This window comes from Uloborus diversus, chromosome 10 (genome assembly GCF_026930045.1).
Source record: "Uloborus diversus isolate 005 chromosome 10, Udiv.v.3.1, whole genome shotgun sequence".
NCBI lineage: Eukaryota > Metazoa > Arthropoda > Arachnida > Araneae > Uloboridae > Uloborus > Uloborus diversus.
In genome coordinates this window covers 32,517,262-32,540,886 of record NC_072740.1, presented here as the reverse complement: position 1 = coordinate 32,540,886, position 23,625 = coordinate 32,517,262, and the positions used below count along the sequence as shown (strand labels likewise).

The window sequence follows — 23,625 nt, the reverse complement described above, 5'->3', positions numbered from 1 at the left end:
GTTTTAGATTTGTTCCTCTGCGTTTTACTGTAATAATAATAAATATTTTCAGATCCAACTCGCATTAATCATACAATTTAATCAAATAATTATCGAATTATTTTGTGCTAAGGCAAGAGTCATTAATATATATATATATATATATATATATGTGTGTGTGTGTGTGTGTGTGTGTGTGTGTGTGTGTGTGTGCGTGTGTGGAGATGAGCTCCATAACATTAACTGTGACTGTACCGCTAAACCGCGACGAGCGGAGCATTGGAAAACAAGACGGGAGATATACGTGAAACACGAAAGTATGACGGTTGAATTGCTAAGACGTGCCCTAGACACCGAAATTTGACGTTTGTGTGTGTGATGTGTTTTGTTTATGTTATTTTATGAACTGTTTGTTTTAATTAAATTAAAGATTTTAAAAGTTGAAAGAATTATCCCAAAGACCTTGGGGCCTCATCAGGGGGATTTCTCCAGGGCTAGGATAAAATGAGATGTTTCTGGAATGTTACTGGCATAAAAGCCCACAGCTTTTTTGAGATTTTATGGGTCGCAACCTTTAGTCCTAGATACAAAGTTAAGATATCAAAAGTTTGAAGCGGAAAAAAAAAAAATGGTGAGAAATACGAAAATTAACTTTTTAGACGGTCCCTAGGTCCTTACTATTATATATTCAGGGAAATCTCCATTGAAAAATAACACTAGCACAAAAAATTTGAAATATTTGTTACCAAAAATTAAGGAGACATTCGAGTTCAAAGTTCGAGGAAAATTATAATTATAAAACTTAACATTACAACCTTTATGACACACATTTGTAATAGTTAAAGTTTTATCAGTGGATGTTCAGTTATTTAGTTAAAGAACTCAGTAAAAAAGTAGCAGTGGAAATCTATTACTTAGGAAAAAAAAACTAATGTCTATAGTTAAAGTACATATTTTTAGTTAAAGTCTCCGTGTAGCTTCAAAGTACTCAAAATGCAATATTATTTATAACTAAAAAATCGCCCGTCAAGGTATGACGGGTGAAAATTGCTTTTAAAACATTTGAATAAAACAATTGCCTGTTTGGTGATATTTTGACTGTTGAAATTTTAACCCTAACTTCAGTGGATTAACCCTAAACTCCAGTTGATAGCATACATGTATTACATGTATGCTACATGTATGCTTAATACATGTATTTCCCTTTTCAAAGAAACATTTTTAATTCTTCTTGGAATCACTTCGTAGTTTGTTATCGTTTTATATCAGCTCTTAAGGTAAGATAATTTATTTTTTTAAAGGTAAAAGACATGTTTCATAAAAAGTTTATATTTTCACTTAGCTGAGAATAATCCACGTAAAAAACACAATAAATATTTTGAGTTTTTTCAGAGGAAATATGTTTCTCAAAGGAAAAGAAAAACACTTTAATCGAAATTTTTTAATGCTGTAAATTTTTCTTAAGATTAATTTTGCAAAAGTAAATATTTTAAAGATTATACTTTTTTCAGAAAAAAATGAATCTGTTGTTTCTGCAAACCGAAAAGTTAGAAGAAAACACAAAATATAAAGAGTTAATAAAATAAGCAAGATAACTTCAACAAAACGTAACACCTACGTGCTGTTCAAAAATAATAATAACTTTTTTTAGCTTAAAAAACGATACATTTAATGTGTAGTGTCATTCTTAAGCACTTTAAGCTTACAGATATTGAAAATAGCTTTGCACTTAATATCTGCACTCAAGTGACATATTGTTTTGTTTTCAAGTAAGTTTTATTGTATAACAGAGAAGTTAGAGGGAAATTTCAGGGAAAAAATTATTTTAGGTTTACATTATTTTAGAAGAAGAAAAACAGTTTTCCTTTTTTTCAAACTTTATAAAGGTAATTTTTCAATTTAATATAAGCAAGCGTATAATTTGATATTATGATTTTTATCTTAGAGAATTAGAAAATTTAATTATTATTTCCTAAAAAAATAACTCAGGAATTAACTGTCAGATCCTTTGGCTATAATTGGGTACATTAATATTTAGTGTCTTAGCAGCAACAGAGGTATTTTTCTTCCATGTAAAACGAGCTGATGTGTGCCTCACATGACTTCCTTTTACTCTAATTTAATGTCATTTTCCCATTATTGGTATTTTTAATGTGATTCAATAGTTTACTCTCTAAATATCACCAACAGTCGCCAAATTGAAACCAGATTTTAAAAAAAGCGATAAAACTTGGCGACCAAAAGACTGGCGATATATCGCCAAGTGTCCGCCAAATTGTAACACCACTTGAGTTTACATCGGAATTAACAATGATTTCCCCCCAAAAAGGGACAAAAGACCCCCTTAAAACACACGAATGCAACCAAAAGAGGAGGTGCACAACTAGACCCCACTAGGAGTCTACGTACCAAATTTCAACTTTCTAGGACATACCGTTCTTGAGTTATGCGACATATATACGCACATACGCACATCTGCACGTACGGACGTCACGAGAAAACTCGTTGTAACTTACTCGGGAATCGTCAAAATGGATATTTCGCGTGTCTATACGTTCTTAGGCACTTATCTACGTGTGGTCGAGTCGAAAAAAAAAAATTTAACATTTATTCGAGGGTGAGCAAAATGGAAATTAAGGTCGATTTTTGAATGAAATTTTTTTCGCAAATACAATGCTTCCTTTTTTGCAAAAGGAAGTAAAGTTAATAACTGCATAAAAATGCATATAGTATATTACAAGGAGAAAATATATGTTATACTGCGATACATGAGTATTTTAGATTTCGCTTTTTTAAACTAATATAAGTAATGTTTTTAATTCAGTTTTAAAACCAATTTAAAATCCTCTTAAGAATTTTCCTCGATTTTTGAGGAAAATATCACTATCTGTGGCCGGTACGCGCATTGATGATGTGTTTTCTGTGGCACTTCCTAAGTGTTTGACTTCCAGTGGCATGTTTTGGAGAATTTAAATTTTGATATATCCAACTATTGACCTAAAAACACCTGTTATACTTGCGATAACTCTCTGGGATGCGTGGAGGGAGTTTGTATTTCCCTACACTTTCTAGGAGACATGCGTCTGATGAGACTTTCTTAAACATTTTCGTTGCTGATAATTAGATTGAATAATTAAACACTTTGTATAGGTCTAAATGATAACAATATTATTGAAGCATAAAAAATTAATTTTGCTTACTATCCATTGACAAAAGGTATAAAATTGAAAAAAAAATATCCTTGTACCTTAATATGAGCTTCGATACTTAAAAATTTAGTGTGAATTTAATTGAGACTTAAGCACTAAGTTCATAATATGAACTCCAAAGATTTTCTTTTAGTACTAATTCTGAGATTCTAAAATTCACCAATAACAAAAAGTTTTATCATTTTTATGACGGTGGCCTATTGTTCTCTATAACGACTTTCTTACTATACGTATTATGTTCAGAAAGTATTCTTAGTTCAAAAAAAAAAAAAAAAATCAAACTACTTTTAATTTCGAAACTTTAGATATGAATTACAATCTGTTACAACGAGCATTTAACTTGAGCTCTTAATGTTCTCTATAACGGCTTTCGTACTTAACGTATTCGTGTTTCTCGAGAGAAGAAAAAGTTCCTTTTCTCTCAATTCATCCTCTTCCCTCCGTTCTTCAGCATCATCTTATGCTGATGACAGGAGTTCCGTTTCATCTGATTTATTTTCTCCTCACTCCGCATTTACAGCTGATGAAAAGAGGAGAAGCAGCGAGATCTATCAAGCGAACAGATTTTTCAATTAACGCGAGTGAAGAAAAACGTTCTGTAATAAAATACGTTTTTCAACTTCACCCGCCATTTTTTTAAAAAATTATTTTACCATGTTTTTATAAAAGGATCACTCCATAAGAAAACCACATATCTTCAAAAATTTTCCTGCTGCACCAATTTTGATTTTGATGAAATTTGGAAGGTAATATGCACCAATATTCTGTCACTAACGCGAGTGAAGAAAAGCGTCTTGTAAAGAAATACGTTTTTCAACTTCACCCTTCAGTTTTTTCAAAAGTAGTTTATCATGTTTTATAAATGGATCATTCTATAAAAAATAAACACATTTTCAGAAATTTTTGTGCCGCACCAATTTTGATGAAATAAGGTAGGTAATATGTACCAATATTCTGTATTCTTAAATTGTTTTACTTTTGTGAAAAAATTTTATTCCTGAGATTCTTTTTGCTCCGCTCATGCGTAACATTTGACATTTTTGATTTTTTCCCCTAAAAGCTCTAGTAAATTTATTTAGCTTAGTAGGAAGATCAAATACGGCTTATTGTAAAGCTGAAAGAAAGAACTTTTATTTGTTGATGAAAATAAATTTGTGTAAAAAGTTAGTAAGTTAAGCCGAACTAGAAAAACTTCGGGGTCAAATCGTATGTCAAAAAGTGCCGGTTTCGTCATTTCGAGCATAAAAAAAAGTTGCTGAAGAACTTAATGAGAGGCTATTTTTTTTTTCCTGTTACACTTAGTTATAAATACTAGAAGCACAGAGCGAAATAGGCTGACATTGGTAGTCCTTCATTATTAAAAAATTTCTTATACTTAGGAAAAATTGAAAAATGGGCTTTTTCACTCCCCCGAAAAAGTTCTGTGAGACAGGTGACAAAAATTTGAGAATTCTAGGGTAAGAAGCTGATACGCTGGCCTTTAAAAAGGAAACAACCCCCCCCCCCCCTCGTTATTCTAAGTTGTAGAGGAGATATAGGCCTTTGAAGACTGAAAATACAGGTAAGATTTCTTTTCGCACAAGTTTAAGCAATTATGAATATTAAATAAGGTCTATTTATGCGAGAGCTCTAAACATACTTATTATTAAATTTATACCTCGAAGTGTTCCTTAAAATGGTTGTAATTTCCTTTTGACTTGGAAACATCTGAAAAAGTTTTATTTAAATTGTTTTCAAATTTTAGACTTTTTACCTTTGCTGTTATCATGGATTTCTTTTGATTTGTAACGTATTAGGCTACCTGACGTCTTTTAAAATACTGATAAAATTAGACTCCTACTATTAATTACTCGGTGAAAATCCATTACACAAGTGATTCGGTAGGGCTCTTCGAATATTTTGTAGAAATTTAGGGGTTTTGTAAACATTTAATTCAAATGTGAATGTAGAATTAAAAATTTCTTAGTGACATGCAATTAAATTTCCATGATGTAAGGATATTTTGACTGTTTTTGATATACTTTTGTGAAAATTCTTCTTTTATCATAGATATATGAGATACGAACTTAGTACTTTATATCAAATAGTTATAATAATATTAATTAAAAAAAGTTACTTTTTCGATGGGTCGGCTGCTCAATTTTAGCACCAAACGCCTTTCATAAATTTATGTCACCATGAGAAAGATCTTGAATTTTATTTTATTACCTTCTAAAAAGTTTTACTTTCACATGTAATTTCGAGCTTATTCGATTTTTAAATGTTACGAAACTGTTTAATATTACACTGATTTACGAAATTTGCTTTTCGGACTCAAGTCACGTGGCTTAACGACGAATGGTTGACACGTTTTGCGTGAAACTAGCGAAAGAAACCTGATTTCTTCTAATGCTTCGTTTTGATATCTATCACGTGACTTGGTGTCTTCGTTTCACCGAATGAAAGTCTTCACTCCCTCCATTTTATCTCTTCTCGATGGTCCTACCTCAGGGTGAAACATTAAATATATCGCTCTCCAGCAGGAAAGTGACACAACTCAAAAAAAAAAAAAAACACACCATTAGAGAAAATTAACGTTTTACGCAATAGTAGATTGAAGTGATTTCGTCTCAGATATTACATTGCGCTGAAAACCATTATGGTGTAATGTTTACTGGTTAGTTCTTGTTGTCTAAATTAACAATGCATACTTAAAGTTCATATTTTTTCTTCTGAATTATGAAATTTTAATGATGTGTAACTATTGGTTATATCGTTCTGACGCCACCACGCACCAGTTATGTAAGCTAACTTTGAGCAAGTTTTGTGGCAGTGAAGAGCATTAAATTTAGATTTTAAATCAATAATTAGTACATTTTTTAAAAGTTTTGAGTTGTCACTTTCCTTGCTGCAGGGTAATATGCGATATCATACACTCAAACCTGTTTTTGTGCGTTTTTTTTTTTTTTTTTTTTTTTTTTTTTTTTTTTTTTTTTTTTTTGTGCGGTGTAGGAAAATTTCAATCAGATTGGTACTCCATTGACGAAATTATTTATAAAACGAGTCAGCGAGGTAGTATCTTCAAGTGACGACAGGGGCAGCTCGATGGGAGGTCACTTGGACCTCCCAAAATTTTCTTACTCGGGAAATTTTGTCTGACTATTCGGCAAAATTATCATCACTTGGTTTATTTTGATTTCGTTTAAAGAAGCAATTCCTAGTTATTTCGTAAGCTTTTCGGTTATTTTCTACATGAAACTTTTTTTATGCGGTCCACGAATTTTTTTTTTAACTGTGTTGCGAAAACAACTTTTTATAGCTATTCGTGAAGTTTCGATTTTTTTTTTTTTAAATGCGGTTCCTATCCACCGCATAAAAACAGGTTTGGGTGTATATCTTATGGGGATAGCAACAAAAATATTAAAACAAGACGTTTTGATTTATAAGTTATTAAAGTTTTCAAATTATGTTGAGCCTCATTTAAAGGTTGTGTTGTAAGATTCTAAAATCGTGGGAAATTATGATCCATATTTTGATAATAAGTTATGACATGAGCTCACACATCTGGCATACTGCACTTCTCATTCGTGTACTTTTCATAAATACTTTAGAAGTATCTCACAAGAAGAGTTTAGCATTTAACAACATTTTCATTATTTTTTATATGCTTCCCTCCAGATATTATATCAAATAAAAATTACTTACCTCAGTTACAAATCTAGAAATATTCGATACTCTCTTCTGTCCTTCTTCATATGAGTTCTTTTTGTTCTGAAAATGAAAAAAAGTTTCTTATATTATTAATATTTTTTACACAATCGTTCAAAATATAATTATTAGTAAATCAGTTTATAATGATGGAAAACATAAACTGCAAACATTGGAAACTTTCAGCGCGACACAAATACAATAGGAACAGAGACGACCCGAACTCAAATTTTTGGTAGGGCTTGAATTCTCAAAATGCCGAATTTCGCCGAATGCTGGAATTTCTCCGAATGATGATAATGTTGCCGAATGGAACTCCATATTTCGCAGAAAGATGATAATTTGGTTGAATATAACTCTAAATTTTGCTGAAGGATGATAATTTTGCAGAATATCAAACAAAGTTTGCCGAATAAAGAAATTTTTGGATGATCACAATGACCTCCCATCCTGAATAGGAACCCGTAATGTCGCAAGTTAAAAACAAGATTTTCAAAATAATTAGAAATTCGTGTAAGCATTGAGATAATTTTCATATCTATGTTTTTCCATTAAAGGACCATATCAGACGTAATATTTATTGCGTTTTTTTTTTTTTTTTTTTTTTTTTTTTTTTTTTTTTTTTTTTTTTTTTTTTTTTGAGTTAGGGTAGACCGGGGCACGTTTACGCGGATTTTTTTCAATGAATTTTCCAAATTTAATGTTTTAACTTAGAAAATTTTAGACATTGCCTTTTAATGAAGCAGTTAATGGAGTCAAAATTGTAATATTCAGTTGTTGCTCAGTTTGTGTTTTAAACCGTTAAAAAAATATTTTTTTTTTTTTTGAGTCCAAGTCGATTGCGTAAACTTGTCCCTTACACGGGGCTTGTTTACACATATTTATTTTCACACCTAACGTGGTTCTATCAGTGTTTGGAAAATAATGTCTTACCATCGTTAAAATAAAGAAAATTTATTAATTAATGAATAGTGAATATAAAGTAAAAACTGAACGGGCAGAAAGACAGGACGTGCAGGACACTGCATGATTGTAAGCTGTAAGATACGAATTTGTAACTTAATCAAAAATTAAATGGTGATTTTCAAAAAAAAATAAAAAAATAGCCTGAAAATACTAAAGTTTTGAGACAGTTTGGAGCGAAAGAAGCATCAGGGCACGTTTAGCAGTAAGACACAGAAAGAACGTGCGTAAAGGTATTCAGACGCAAACGCGTAAACTTGCCCCGTCTCCGAATTTGGATTTATTTTTAACGCGCAAAAAAATGTAATTACATTTCAGTTCATACAAATACAATTCTCAAAAAAAGATAAAATTCTGCTAATTTTTATACATTTGTTCTTTTTTAACTAAGTATTATTTATTCAGAACAAGTTACAAAACGTTCAACTCAAAATTTACTCGACTTGGTGAAAAACAGATTATTCTTTCTGCATGCTAGACCGAAGCTCAATTGATGCTCAAAAACTTGTGAGACTATTTGCTAGGGGAGCAGCATCAATCTGTTATGGCTGTTGGCTCTCCAGTTATAATTCGTTTTGAAAAAAGGGCACTGCATAAACGTGCCCCATGCGTAAACGTGCACCAGTCTACCCTATTACTTATAACATATGTATTATACTTATAGGGTGAACACACATGATTCATGCTGATTTACAGGGTTAAAACTTCTTATCAATATTAGTCCTGAAAATCATAGGTAAAAATGCAGTTTTTTTTAAACAAACATGTTAATGAAGAATGAGAATTTAGAGAAGTACAATTACGGATTTGCTTACCTAATTCAGTGAAACCCTGTTACAATGAACTTCAAGGGACCGCACATTTTGTTTGTTGTAACAGGAATTTTGTTGTAATGGGATTGAAGTTATGCAATGGATATTAAATCAGGAGTGAACATTTATTTCGTTGAAACGGATGTTTTGCAGTATTGGTATTCGTTGGAACGGGATTTCACTGTATGGGAATTTCTACACTTAGTGTAGAAATCCAATTATGATTTTCTCTAAATTAAACATAACTTTAAAAAAAAAACTATATTCATCTCGTGGAAAGTGGGGTAAAAAGATATTTTGAAACAACGCAATAGTTATATAGATTAGTTTATAACGAAGTATAGTTTGATAAATATATAATCTTCCATCTCCAATAAAACTCTTAATCTAAACTTTGTTACGACTACTAATTGACTAAATTAAACTAATTATATTTGATTAGTACAAATTTCTAACTATTTTGTGTCCGCATTCGGATTACAAACTTTTACTTCTTACGAAATTTCTTGCGTAATCTATGGATAACTAACACTACTAAGAGTACTTCGTACTAAATTGGTTTTGGGGTTATTTCATTATACGTCAGACAGGAAATAAATTCAAACCCGTTAAACGTTTATTTAGTGTTTTGTTGAAAGGTTTGTTCTGGTGTGAAATCGTTCAAAATGCAATTTATAATTATTTTAAACATGCAACTCATTTAAATATTTTAACTGCCAATAGTAGATCATCGCCTTCGGTGTTTTTCAATATAATTAAGCATTAAAATAACAACAGCTGCTAAGTACAATACCTCATCCCAGAATATTTCTTAACTTCAGAATATTGATAAAATTATTATAATATTTGAATTAGAATTGCGTGAAAGTGGTTATCGCTAGTTTTATATTTATGCGGAATAAAAGGGTTGTTTAAGTATCTCAAAAAGTATGATGAACGAGTTGAAATGTAAAGAGCTAAAAATGCCAGAGTAATAGTTATGCAATTCCACGGGTAACTGACTGACATTTTTAAAGCAAAACAGAATTCACTTTGTAATAGTGCATACAAAATATACGTTATACAAAAGATCTCTTCACCCGGATTATTGTATTTTTTAAGCAGAATTTAATGGTATAGTTGAATTCCCGAAACACATTTTGGATGATCTAAAAATAAAAAAACTGTCAAAAGCATGGCAACTGACTGACACGTCAAATTTTAAAATGTCAGTCAGTAACCATGTTTTCAACAATTTTTTAAAAATCATACAAACGGTATTTCGGAAATTCAAATATACCATTAAATTCAATTTTAAAAAATACATTAATCCTGGGGAAAAGAAGTTTTTGTACAATGTATATTTTGCTTTAAATTTCACAAAATACTTACTGTTTTGCTTTGAAAATGACAGTTAGTTACTCGTGGAATCGCAAATTAAAGGAGGGCATTAAGTAACTATTTTAATTTTCCTGCTTATACTAATGTATTATGTATTCCGTATTAAAGAAGGAACACATGAGTAAAACTAGAACATTTAAACTGGCCTTACAGTATGATATTCAGTAGTAGGGCTCAGAGCCCCATGAACTTTAAGACCTCTGTTGGGTATTTTGACTGTATGGCTCGTGCAAGAATAGCAGCCAGAACGCACAAGCACGCAGTTAGAGAACAGTGGTTTCCTCTTATCAACATAATTTTAAAGCTTAATAAAATAATCTCTTTCAAAGCACCATATCAATATGTTTTAAAACATAATTTTATTAATATGATAAAAAAAATTGATGATAAGGGCAACTTTTTCACTTCTCTAGAGAATATAGATGTGTTATTGTCTTTTAAGGTATCCGAACACATTTCAATGGCTATTTTTGACAAAATTTTTCATTTAAAAAATGAATTTATTAGATTAACCATTTCTTTTTAGCTTTACAATGATCTCAATTTTTTTCTTTACGTTCAGTAGAAGCAGACATATTAGCCTTTGGATAGTACATGTCAAAAAACTGAAAGTTTAAAAAGTTCAAAAAGGATAACTCGAAAAAAATATTCATCCGATTTTTTATGAAAAATTTTCTGATTTTGTCATGACACTGGTTGTTAGGAACTATACCAAATGGTAATCATAATGGCAATATTTTATTTGTTATAGTCAGTTTTTTAAATATTAATGTAGTAAATGTTCGAAAAATCTTTCAGAGAAGGCTTCAATGAGCCCCAAACATTTTTGTTTCCAACATGTCATCAAAATGTTTGGTGTATTGGTGGTACTTTTATTCAATTAAGTTAGAAATATTATTTTATTTTTGAAGATTTGAAAATTTTCAAACCAATTCTATAAATGATTACAATTTTACAAAATTTTATGGAAAAATATTTTTTTATGATTGTTAATCATTAATTTAAAAAAAAAAAATCAAAAAAATATTTTTCTGGACATTTTTTCTGAAAAATTACTCTATCATGTGCTGACACCTTAACTTATCACCAAAAAAAGTAATCTATTTGACACACCTTAAAACAGCATTTGCATTCATAACGTTTATAATGTATAACAGATACTTTTAATATTGATAAACAAAAACTTATTAGTTTGATTAATTTATTTATTGTTATTATTAGTTATAAATAAGCTTTTTCGTTTTCTATATTAGATTATACGATGGATTGCTTAAATACCTTTAAACTCGATATCACAAAAGTACTTAATTAATTTGATGCGTCAGATTTGTATAGGTTCTGGAAATGAAAGGTATTAACGAATAATTGTTAATGGTTTAAGTTTCTCTCAATCTCTTCACACAGCAAATTAGCAGCTGCTCTTTTATCGATTGATAAACGATCGATTGTTAAAGTCATGGAACCATTAAAGATAACCGTGCTATTTTAATAGATAGCGGGTTCTTCGATTAAAACTGTTTCATCAAGCTTACATTTTGAGCTCCCCCTCCCCTCCCCAAGCAAACAATCGCACACCCTCCAACAGGGTCTTAAAGCATTTGGAAGTTTCTTTAACCTAAATATATTAAAAAGTTTTCTTATTTATGTGGCAACAGCAATTAGGGCAATCGATTATCAATGCAGATGCTTACGAGGACCTTTGCAGCGCATTTTTATGAGTCTTTTGTCTGTTGATGAAATTATTGATGGATTAGACCATTATTGTTTCTTCCATTTTTACAACTCGAGTACCAAGTATTTATCGTGGTGAAATTTCTCTTCTTAAACTGGAAGAAGTTCTTGCGATTTATAACACTAAAACAATGCGGTTTTTCTTTCCTTAATTACTAAAAGGCTTAAATGAGTTTCAGAATACAGTAATGATTAAACGTTTGTTAGGAAATATTTAGGAGCATTTTCATCAGCGAGAGTTAAAACTTTTGATTTTGGAAAATTAAATTGGTTTAGCATTTGCTGATGTTTTTAAATTAAATAATGAAAAAAAAATCTTTTTAGCTTTAAGGATTGCTCATAAAATTAATTTTAAGTTAAAAATGTAAATATCGTTTGCTTTGTACAGGCGTCCCTCGTATAACACGGTTTCGATATTACACGGTACCAAAATTGCGATTATTATAACACTGTTTCGATATTACACGGTACCAAAATTGCGATTATTATAACACTGTTTCGATATTGCACGGTACCAAAATTGCGATTATTATAACACTGTTTCGATATTACACGGTACCAAAATTGCGATTATTATAACACTGTTTCGATATTACACGGTACCAAAATTGCGATTATTATAACACTGTTTCGATATTACACGGTACCAAACTTTGATTCATAACTACACGGTTTTGATGCAACACGAATTTTAAAAGAAAGAATTCAATTTTTGTTCAATACGCTGTTAAAAAATGTATGATAACAACTGTAATAAGTTTTTACTTTGTTTTTATGAAACTTTTACGAAAAATTGTCGGTCTTGGGCTCCAAGGTTTAGTTTCCCCGTATAACACTAACTTTCAACTTTTAAATACGTACTTGATTTTTCTCATCAGTGTTCTAAAAGCAAAAAGGTGAATATTATTTTGTTTCCAATGCATTGTAAGAAAATAACATTAGGATTAAACATAAGCTTAAATTGGCAAACGATAAATGAAAAATGTAGTCGAAACAAAATATGAAATAAAATAAATAGAATGATTCTATTTATTTTATTTTAAATTTTGTTTTGTTGTTTTTTGCTCAGACGAACTTTATTGCTAGAGAAAAGCGCAGATATTTTTTCTTATAGAAATTATTTTACTCTTTTTTTCAGAAAGAAAAGTGGATTAAGTTTTTTCTTGTTATGCATAACAGTTTTAATTTAAGGAATGTGAAATGATTAAGTTTTATCGTTTATAACAACTCTTATTTTTAAATCAGTGGGTCTTTGTATGTTCTGGTTGCCAGTTTTAGTTTCGAAAATTCATCTATTATAAAATTTGCACCTTATGAATTGGTTTCGATATAACACGGTACACATTCCTTGTTTTACATTATTTCAAGGTCTCGTATAACAAGGCTTCGATATAACACAGAACATGGTTTCGATATAACACGGTACACATGGACATGATTTATGATATGTACGTGATTCATTAGGCTAAAAAATGAGTAAAAAAACCATTTATAAAAAAGTCTCGTATAACACGGTTTTGATACTACACGGAACGAGTTAACCGTGTTATACGAGGGATACCCCTGTAAATGTTACACATGTATTTCCCTGTTTTGTCAACGTTACTCTTTTAATACATTTCTCAAAAATAAAGTTTATATGTATTCTGTAGGACAATATGTCAGTAACTACTTTTAACTTGTTTGTAGACAATTTTTAGAAAGTCAACCAAAGCATAAAAAATGATTTATAACTGTATTAATCCTGAACTAGATACATTGACAGGGAAATAATTTTTTCTGCTGTGGGGGGGGGGGGGAGATTGACTGTTCATTATTTACCGATCAATAGAAAAAATACTTTCGATTTAACTACTTTGTTTAGGCATCAATTGCATGCTGCTAATTTTAATGTCTTCACAAGAAAGAGAAAAGGCGAAAGTTGAGGCGAATTTATATAAAAAAAAGGTCCGGCTTTCTTGCTCATTGCTTTAGTGTGTTGGTTCCCGACCGGTGGTTCGCGACTCCCTGAGGGTTCGCGAGAGGTGTAAAGTGGGTTCGCGAAGATAATATTGTACTTCAATATCTTCACAAGAAACAGAAGAGTCGAAAGTCGAGGTGATTTTTTTTTAAAAAGTTAAGGCTTTCTTGTGTGTTCATTGCTTTAGTGTGTTGGTTACCGACCGGTGGTTCGCGAACCCCTGAGGGTTCGCCAGATGTATAAAGGGGGTTCGTGAAAATAATATTGTAATATTGGATTTTTAACATGCTTGTTTTAGATGAAGTCTTAAGTTCAAACGGTTTCAAGCGAGTTATGTTCGTCATATAGGGAAGGGTGGCCCAAAGCGGGTAGGTTTTCGAAGAACGCTCGAAAATTGTAGTTTTTGGATTTTAATCGCAACAATTTCGGTTTTGTTTCCTAGCAGGCTTTTTGAACTTTAAAAAAAAGGGATTTTTGTATTATTTCAAACCCAATATTTATTTATGGTCAAGCTTTACAATATGTGAAAAATCCGCTTTGCCCTACCATTGAGCCCAAAGTGAGAAGCTTAACTAATTGTGGTTTGGTACATTGGTCAATCAAATATGAAGTTGTAAATGATTAAAATAGTTGACTAGCTACTTGCCATTATATGACAAAATATAAAACAGTTGTACTTATCCAATTTCAAGTCAGTACATTTGTTTACAAAACATAAAGAAATAACTGAGTTAATTAATAGACTAATTAACTGTGCCATCCACAAAAAACTTTTTAAGGTTATACTTATCCTATTGAAGGAGAAAATCTAAGTCAGCACACGAGTCAAGAAATTTTAAATAAATGTATGATTAAATCCTATATCCATCTCGCTCGACCCGCTTTGCCCAAAGGCACGTTTTTTATTTGAATAATTATAACCTTAAATTAATAATTAAAAAGAAAACGGAATGACCATCGTAGTTTATAGGTGATAGTGTCAGAATAAGTTAATATTATTGATAATAATTGCTGGTCTTCGACTAGTCACAAGTTACAAAACTTCATTTTTTTTATTTTAAGCCTGGTTGTGCCATGCCGCTTCACTGCTGCTTCACTGGGACTTATAATAACTCGGGTGTGTTCGGGTAAACACGACATACGTATTCATCGCCGCTAACACACCATGTGGGGGGCATACCATGGGGGGGCAGACGAAGGCCTACCCGTTTTGGGCGACCTACCCACTTTGGGCCACCCTCCCCTATTCATTTGTATCTTACACATTCAATATTATTGGCATGAAAATGTTAGCATAATTGCTGACATATTTTACATTTAAATAATGAATTCCGTCATTACAAGGCGCGGGATTTACCGCATTCTTCGAGAATGATAGAATTGAACCCTTGCCGAAAAAGCTCCACTTATGAATACAATGTCTTCAGATGAAAAAATATGAAAGCTTTAGTTTTCTCAGTAGCTTTTGATCGGAAAATTCGATTAAACTTGATGAAAACATTACGTGGAGCTATAGACACAAAATATTCAGTTTTTGAGCTGCAGGAATAAACCCCGGAATTTTGGGGAATATACCCGGAACTTTGGGGAACATTGGGAATTTTAAAAGTAAACGAACTCCATGTTTTTACTCTATGGGCTAATTAACTTATATTCATGGCTTAAAACATGATTATGTAAGATTTTTTCAGATGATATCATTGCTAAAAATTTTATGTTCTCAGTATAGAACAAGCTATTTTAAATCGAAATCGAATGAAAAATAAAAATATGCTTGCTGAGAAAGTTTTATTTATTTTTTATTAATTTTTAATTTTTTTAATATTTATTTATTTATTATTATTACTATTTTTTGAGCAATCACGATTGCTTATTGCTTTCATTTGACTGTTTTGGTGTCCTATCATTTTATTTTCTCGCCAGCACCCTCTGCAGCATCACCGTCGACCGGCTCCTCACGATGCTGCTCCTATAGCGAAAGCCATCTCCAGGTTGCGTCAATATCCTACACACACATACACAAACACATTCACACACAAACACATACACACACAAACACATACGCCTACACACAGATACACATACCCCCTACACACAAACACACATACCCCCCACACACAAACACACATGTCTACATACACGTCTTTCGCAATCACACACACGTCTTTCGCAATCACACACTCGTAATTGCGAAAAACATAATTTGAATTCAAGATGTCAAAATTCAACTTTTTTTTTTTTTTTTTTTTGAAGAAAATTCAAATGGTTGGTTGATGTCCAAAAATAACTATGTAAACAACCTTTGCTGAAGTGATAACTGTTATGAATGATATGCCTTATCTCAGTGATATTATTAAAGGTTACTAAACGTACAAATGAATCATTTAAATGTTTAATTGCAGATAAGTAGTGTTCATAAAAGCATTCAACATTTAAATCAATCAGTTTAATAGTTAATTGTGAACCAATAAAAAATAGTCAATTAAGGGTAGCTTAAGAGTCTATTTGGCATATTTTTTTTGAAAAAAAAAGTTACGTAGTTTGCATTTACTAAAGGAATTCTTGAAATTTGTGCAGAACATTTATCTTGTAGTAAGTGAGCTTAAAATCTTTTTGGTAAAAATTACCTTTTGTGTAATAGTTATTTAATTATAGGTGCTTCTATTGTTTTTCAACATACGCATTTTATTCCTTACTTTAAGCATAATGATAAGAAAATTTTCAGCACTCAAACGACAAACGTACGCAGTACATAGCCTTATCAAACAGCTAGGCTCGTAGTCCTTTTCAAGGAAACATAAACTGAGAGCTTTCTAATTTTACTGGAAGAAAAGAGATCATTTAGTTAATCTGAGACAGTTCCCTGAAAGATATTTTTAAATATCACTCTTCGATAGATTTCTAATATAGTATTACAGATACATGTACTGCTGTGCCAGAAAAAGACATAAGCCTTTTGGAGTCGGATATTTGAACCAAACTTTGAGCCTCTTTCTCATACAAAAAAAAAAAAAAAAAAAACCTATTTTAAGAATGTTTTTAAAGTTGACTGAAGCTCAACAACGAATAATAAATGTTTTTGTTGTTGTTGTTGAATTTGCTTTGAATTCATTGTAGTGTGTAGCAGTATTTGTACATCTATATTTTGTAATGTTTCCGTTCTTGCTATGAACTATGGAGCAACATCAAACAAAAAATAAATGAAATTCGCTCAAATTCCATTGTGTGTGTGTGTGTGCAGTTTTTATTACTTACTATACAGGGGTTCGCCAATTTCTTTTGAATTTTGGTAGGGATTCGAAAGGGGGAAAAGACTGGGAACCACTGCAGTGTATAGCATCCCGAGAAGATGAAGCCAATTAGCCCAGTTGGTGAGAAAGTCCGGATAAGTCAAGGAGGATAGAAGACAGGGGAGACGCTCAACGCAACAAAACCTGAAGCTAAAACCGTAACCGGTTTTAACTGACGCGGGGAAAAGTCTACCCAAAACATTCGGTTTTGAAGGGCTTTATCAGTGCTATTTTTACCTAGAATGCTGTGTTTAATAGTAAATATTTTCAGTTGGTTTAACTAAAATGCCCGCTTGTGTTGCTTACGGGTGTACAAACAGACTGGGAAATAAGATTCCAGGGATATCTCTCGTGCCATTATAAAAGAATATTTAAATGTAAGGTTTAGGTATTGGGGAAAAAATACTGAAAAAAAATGCAATTCACTTAGACAATTATATTCAAAATTATTGCACTTTAAAGGGCAATAGTGGGTAACACAAAGGGTTAGACATTTTTCAGGCAAGAAGTCATTTATGCCAGGACAGTGGAAAAAATGGCAAAAACAGAATTAGAGTAATTTGAATTAATTTCTGTTAACAAAGATATAGGAATGAAATTTTTTAGCTATCAATTTTATTTATTATATTTATTTATAATTTACAAAATCTGCGTTTAATAACAAAAGTAATCCTTTTAAACCTCCACCACAACATGTTGCAATATAATGCAGTAAAATTTTTCTATGAGCCTAATTCTTTTAAACATAAAATTTCAGATAAGTAAATTTTTTTAAAAATTAGGTTTGGCACATTTCTGCCAAAGGTAGGAAAAAAAAATTCTAAAAGTGTCCTGGCAAAACTATTTTTTGCCCATATTTGCCAAAGTGGCAAAACTAGATTTCCTTCATTTATGGGGATTGGATATAACGTGTTTAATATCATAGTAATTTTAACTGCATTCTAATAATTTTCATGTTTTTGTGCCTAAAATATTAAATTGCATCAGTGGAACAGTAATCCATTGTTTTAGTCAAATGCTTTTCTTTTTTATTTTATGAATACAGAAAGAAAGTGGAGAGTAAAAAACAATAAAAATCAACTCACTGACTTTGGTATAAAATATTAAACTGTCCTAACTATTAAATAAGAAATTCTCATATTTTAATTTTTAGCAGGGAAGTAGTGCAGATTTTGCAATGCCAACAGAGTAATAAAAATTATAAGAGGTCAACTATGATTATATAGTGTGAAATATAAATGTGATAAAAATGTATAACTCATACTAAATGAAATTTTATTATTGACAATTACTCCTAAAAATAGTTGAAGCTCATTCAAATTCAGTTGGATCCGGTATAACAGGATATTTTTTTTAACATTGCATCGCAATATGCAAGTTTTAAATCATTATCTATTTCCCCTAGTTTATTTTAAATTGTTTTAATTATACATTTATATTAATGAAGAACCTAGTCTTGGTCTGCTTTAATTTAAGTTTCAATTGGATTATTCAAATTGTACAATTGTTGTACTTGTTTTCCCCGTTTTTGCCACTATCCTGGAAAAAATAACCCTTTGGTGGCAGGACGACCAACCTCATCAAAAATTTAAACTGTTATTCTTTTTCCAGATTTCATTTAGATTTTCAAGCTATTTAATTTTGACAGAAAATAGTCAAATAATATAGAAAATTATCTTTTTTCTCTAAAGAAATAATACGTTTTTTCTCCTGACTGGGGAAATTGATACCCGAGGAAAAGTAGTTGAGAACTGGTAATGTCTAGTCCTTTTAGACAATATCCTTTGCAGTTATTTTCCTGTCTCAAATACAAATTGTAAATTCAATTTTTATTTAAAAAAAAAAAAAACAATCTTTGGAAGCATTCGTTTAAGCAGGTTTAATATTACATTTATTTTAAGCTAGATGTCAAAGAAAACCAAAACTAGAATTTAATTAAAGCATGTTTAATATCTTTTATTAATTTACTGAGGGCAAAACTAAAAAAACTACATAAGTTGTCCGTAAAAATTCCATTTTTTGTTCCCTTTTGAATACTGGCAAAAAATCTATTTTTGCTGGAAGGGGAAAACCGTGGTTTTTTCCACCCGTGGCGAAATACTTGCCAACCCTGGCAACACAACTTGAAAAACTCATTTCTTGTTCGAGATATCTCTACTAGAACCATAGAAAAAACAGGATAGGGCACATATTATTTTTAATGCAAGAAAACTATAAATTTGCTACATCATATTATGATATATAATGATTCATCATATTTTAACTGTCACAATAAAAAACAAGTTTAATATTCCAGAAATACAGTGCGTAAAAATTTCTCCTTTGTGCAAATGGCTTAAGGGGTCTAAGGACCCTTAACCATCAAAATTTTCGACTTTCTGGAAAAAATATATGTTATGCATATTTTAATTCTGAACAATTTCATTAATTAAGTGCGTTTAAGCTTCTGAAATTGTGTGGTAATCGGGGGAAATAAATAACTACTCTTTATTCCAAAACTGCATTCACTAAAAACAAAAATGAATAAAAATAAGAAAAAAAAAATCTCAAAGAAATAGCTTTTTTCATTGTTGTACGTGATAAATGAAGCATTTTTTTTTTTTTTTTTGCTCCGACAATAAAAATTTTAAAAGTGCCGCACATTTATTTCTCTTTCTGAACGTTTTCTTGGTTACTCTACATTGAATACCATTGCTTTCTTGGGTAGAATTTTCCCCTTCCCCTCTCCCTTACCCGCTCTGTCCACGGCTTCAAGTGCGCGCAGCAAGTTTACGGCTTTGGGCGTCTCCCGTTCTTCTATCCTCCTTGGGATAAGTAAGTGAAGGTCATGGAAGCTTTCCTCCCATAGGCCAAAAAATGTACTTTTTGAATGACGAAATTTTCTCAGCTAAATTCTGATCCAAATTTCCATGACTATGTAATTTTAACTCTACTCGTATGTCATATACAGGGTGTACCAGTACAGCGTTTACAGACTTTCAGGGCAGGTAGAGTACACCTAGACAATGGGAATGCACACAGCAATGCATGGTCGGAAACATTTTCCTGACGCGATAGTGACGACACAAAACACAAGAAAGACAGGTCACGAAAAAGAGGAGAAAACATGCTTTTATTTTCAATACAATAAAAATGCTGGTAAGTTTTTGTCTGGTGTACACAATGGATGTCACTGCGTAAATCGAAGCATCAGATGACGGTGCATGCGCACGTGTGGTTTTTGTTGCCTCGCTCGCTATGAAGCTTCATTTCACCTACCGACAAAGTGGTAGTAGGATGCATCGCGGCCCGGAGTCGTAATTTTGAACACCTACTTTGATGACGATCGTTGACTCCTTAATGTTCTTTTTTCTTAGTTTTTTGTTGCACTTAAGGATAATAAGCATCTTTTTCTTTTTATTCGTGTCTTGTCGTTTTGGTGATTAGTGTCGTCACTACAGCGCCAGGAAAGCGTTTTCGACCCTGCAAGTGACAGGTTAATGTAACTCACAGTTTCGTATTCAGGAAAGTTTTTGTCTTATTAAAGACTTGGCAATGTTCTAATTTTATTGCTGTTTGAAATTTTACAAAAAAAATTTAAAAAAAAATAAGATAATTAAATAAATCAAGCACACTAAAAACATTTTAAATCGTTAGGAAATCACATTGACCAGAAACTACCTTTAAAATAGGGGACAAAGATGACAGGGACAATAAATAACGAAATGACAAAAGAATAGTTTTGGCTTAACAGGTAAACAAATTTGTTCATTTATTAAATTTACCTATTCATATTTTATAAAAGTATGTTATTACGCTTTCGGTAAATCAATTTTTTTATACTTATTTTCAGTTTCTTGGAAGATAACTTGGGGGACAGAAATGACATTGAATAAAGTCACACATGGATTTTTAATATAAAACATTGCTCACGGACCCTAGAATATGTGTTATATCACTTAAGTCTCACTTTTCTGCAGAAAAAAACGCTCTTTGAACACTGAAAATTATTTTATAGCCAATTCGTACCACCTATACAACTTTATTACTCTTTTTTCTACTTGGGGCCGTATTTACACAAAACCTGGAGACATAAACCAAATGATGTGGATAACAAACTGTATGAACAATGTGAAGAATATTGATATGACACATTCAAATAGATAGTTATACAGTCGAGTCCCGACTTACGTGAGGGAAGCGTTCCAAGACCCCTCGCGTAAGTCGAAATTTCGCGTTGTGGAAAAGGGTACGTGTAAAAACTTTTATAAACATACCCAATTGTTTTATACACTTGTAAACACCGCCTCAATCTGTTAAAACACGTTTCTTAACTATACATTACTGTTTCTTACATAAAGAACTGAATTTTTATTTGTGTTTAAAAAAACCGTTTTATTTAACATGAAATACTGCTACGATGCACAAAATCAATGATCAATAAGAAAGAAAAATGTAAAATAAACCAGTACAGTATATAGTAAGAAAAACAAATGTACTAAAGTTATACTGTACAGTAGATCCAGTAATGATATTTGTAACTTAAAAAAGTTAAGATGATGATGATTTATGCTGCGTGACCCCAAACCGTTATTCTTATATATTGTTAAATACATACTACAGTTGCTTTACTAGTTCTTTTATAACGTTTCCATCTATGGTACACCCCTCCTCCTGGTTTCTTAAATTTACAATACAAGAGCAGCTTCCATTTTCATAGTTTTTGCATTTTGCTTAGATACTACTCGGTGAACTTTTACGGAGTTTCTTTTCTTGAGTTTTAATTGTACATATGGAAGATTCACTCATGCCTGATTGTCGTGCTTCCTTCAACGCATTTTATAGTTGTACAATAGCATAATCTTTAGCTTTTCTTTAATCGTTAGAAACTTTCTCTTTTTCTTCCTATCTTTACAAACTTTAGATGAAACAGCGCTCTTAGGTGTCATTATATTTCGTCAACTTTCACATTTAGAATGAAAGAAATAAATGGAAAATGAGGAGTAGAGTTATTTGTAAGTGATGTTCAGACTAGAACGGTGTGGGAGCTTCCGCTCTCAGTGATGCTAAAGGGATGAAGATCCATTCATGGAAATTTTTTTAGTAGCCAATAACAAAGCTGATACTTATACACCGCGAATCCCTTCCGAAAACTTTCGTGTTGCAGGTGAAAATTCGCGTTAGGTCTAAAATTCTTTACTGGTGAAAAAATCGCGTTATAGCCGTTTCGCGTAAGTCGGATCGCGTTGTAGCGGGATTTGACTGTACTACATCATAATGCATATGTATTAATTTTTCTAACACTTTCATAATGTAGTAAATTTGATCAAAAGTTGACGAATGTGTGTTGAGGACAGGGGTCAGAAATGATATTTCATCTACATTTTACTTTTAAAAAACAAAATTTAAATACAAATGCTGATACGTATTGTTCATATTCTTTGTGAGTATTTCAAATAAAATGTGTCATTAAATAATGAAAATAAATATTTAATTGAAAGATATAGCACTAGGACGCAAAAGTTAACGAATTGAGAAAATAACCATATATTCTTATTAATGAATCAAGTAACTTCATAGTGTCAAACCTTTCTTGTAGAATTTTTATTAAATATTGAAATAAAACTAACATTTTAACTAAAAATTATTCCATACTAAACATTAACAAGTAATTAAGATAAACATGAGTGACAAGTAAAAAAATAATGTGTCTGAGTTGCATAACTAAATGCAATTTACACACACAATTTAAGAAAATTCTAAAGCTTTCCGTATTGATTTTGGATAAAGCTTTTACCGTAAATATGAAATTTCAGCAATCCTAATATTGATAAATAATACTAATCTTACGAAGGAAGCATTTGGGCTGTGGGCGAGAACATGAAAGTACAATATTTTTAGTAAGCATTTATCAATGCGTATACATCTCTTTCAAAATAAACTACATCATTTTCCCTCCCGTTTCTGCGAAGCATTTTTCGAGTACATATTAAAATTTAGATTGTTATAAAAACTTCATCCCAGGTGTTTGCAATAGCTGAAATTAATTTCACAATTAATGCAAAGATAATGAAAATAAAAAAAATAACACTTTGGCCATAAAATTCTCAATCTTGAACAGTTAAGTTTTTAATATGAAACTCAGATTAATTCCGTTACCTTACAATTAATAGTGGCCTCTTAAATAAGGTAAACTGGGCACACAGGTCAAAATGCTTTTCTAATTAATTTGTAGAGGCATCTAATAAAAGCGAAATTTCGTCGTGATAGAGCAGCTAAAGAATAATGTTATTTCAAGATTTAGTTTGATTAATCGCTTTGAAGACACGCATTTAAGCTTAATATTGTTTGCACAAACATTCCTTACAATAGACACGTAGTTTCAAAATTAATTACTTCGTTTCTTTGTTCCTTTTTCATTTTTGGGAGACGTGTTTGAATAAATATTTCGCTCATATTTGCGTTCAACAGTGCGAGCTTGAAGCTTCCTGCCTAATATTTACAAATAGATCATGAGCAAAACGTAAACTCATAACGTTTTTTCAAAAAAAAAAAAAAGTTATTTTAGAAGAGATTGCAATTATATCATTATTTAATACTTGAGTCTCGGAAAATTCGGTGCTGGACTCCGTGGT

At 31.3% G+C, this 23,625-nt stretch overlaps 1 protein-coding gene across 5 annotated transcripts in view; it reads right to left on the bottom strand.

The window, feature by feature from the left end:
- Positions 1-23,625, bottom strand: part of LOC129231548 (forkhead box protein P1-like) — a 370,765-nt gene that overhangs the window by 216,918 nt on the left and 130,222 nt on the right. For all 5 annotated transcript variants that reach the window (XM_054865895.1, XM_054865897.1, XM_054865898.1 and 2 more), the window contains exon 2: positions 6,873-6,938. In XM_054865895.1, the coding sequence (XP_054721870.1) occupies positions 6,873-6,938 (66 nt within the window). The remainder of the gene's footprint in view (positions 1-6,872; positions 6,939-23,625) is intronic.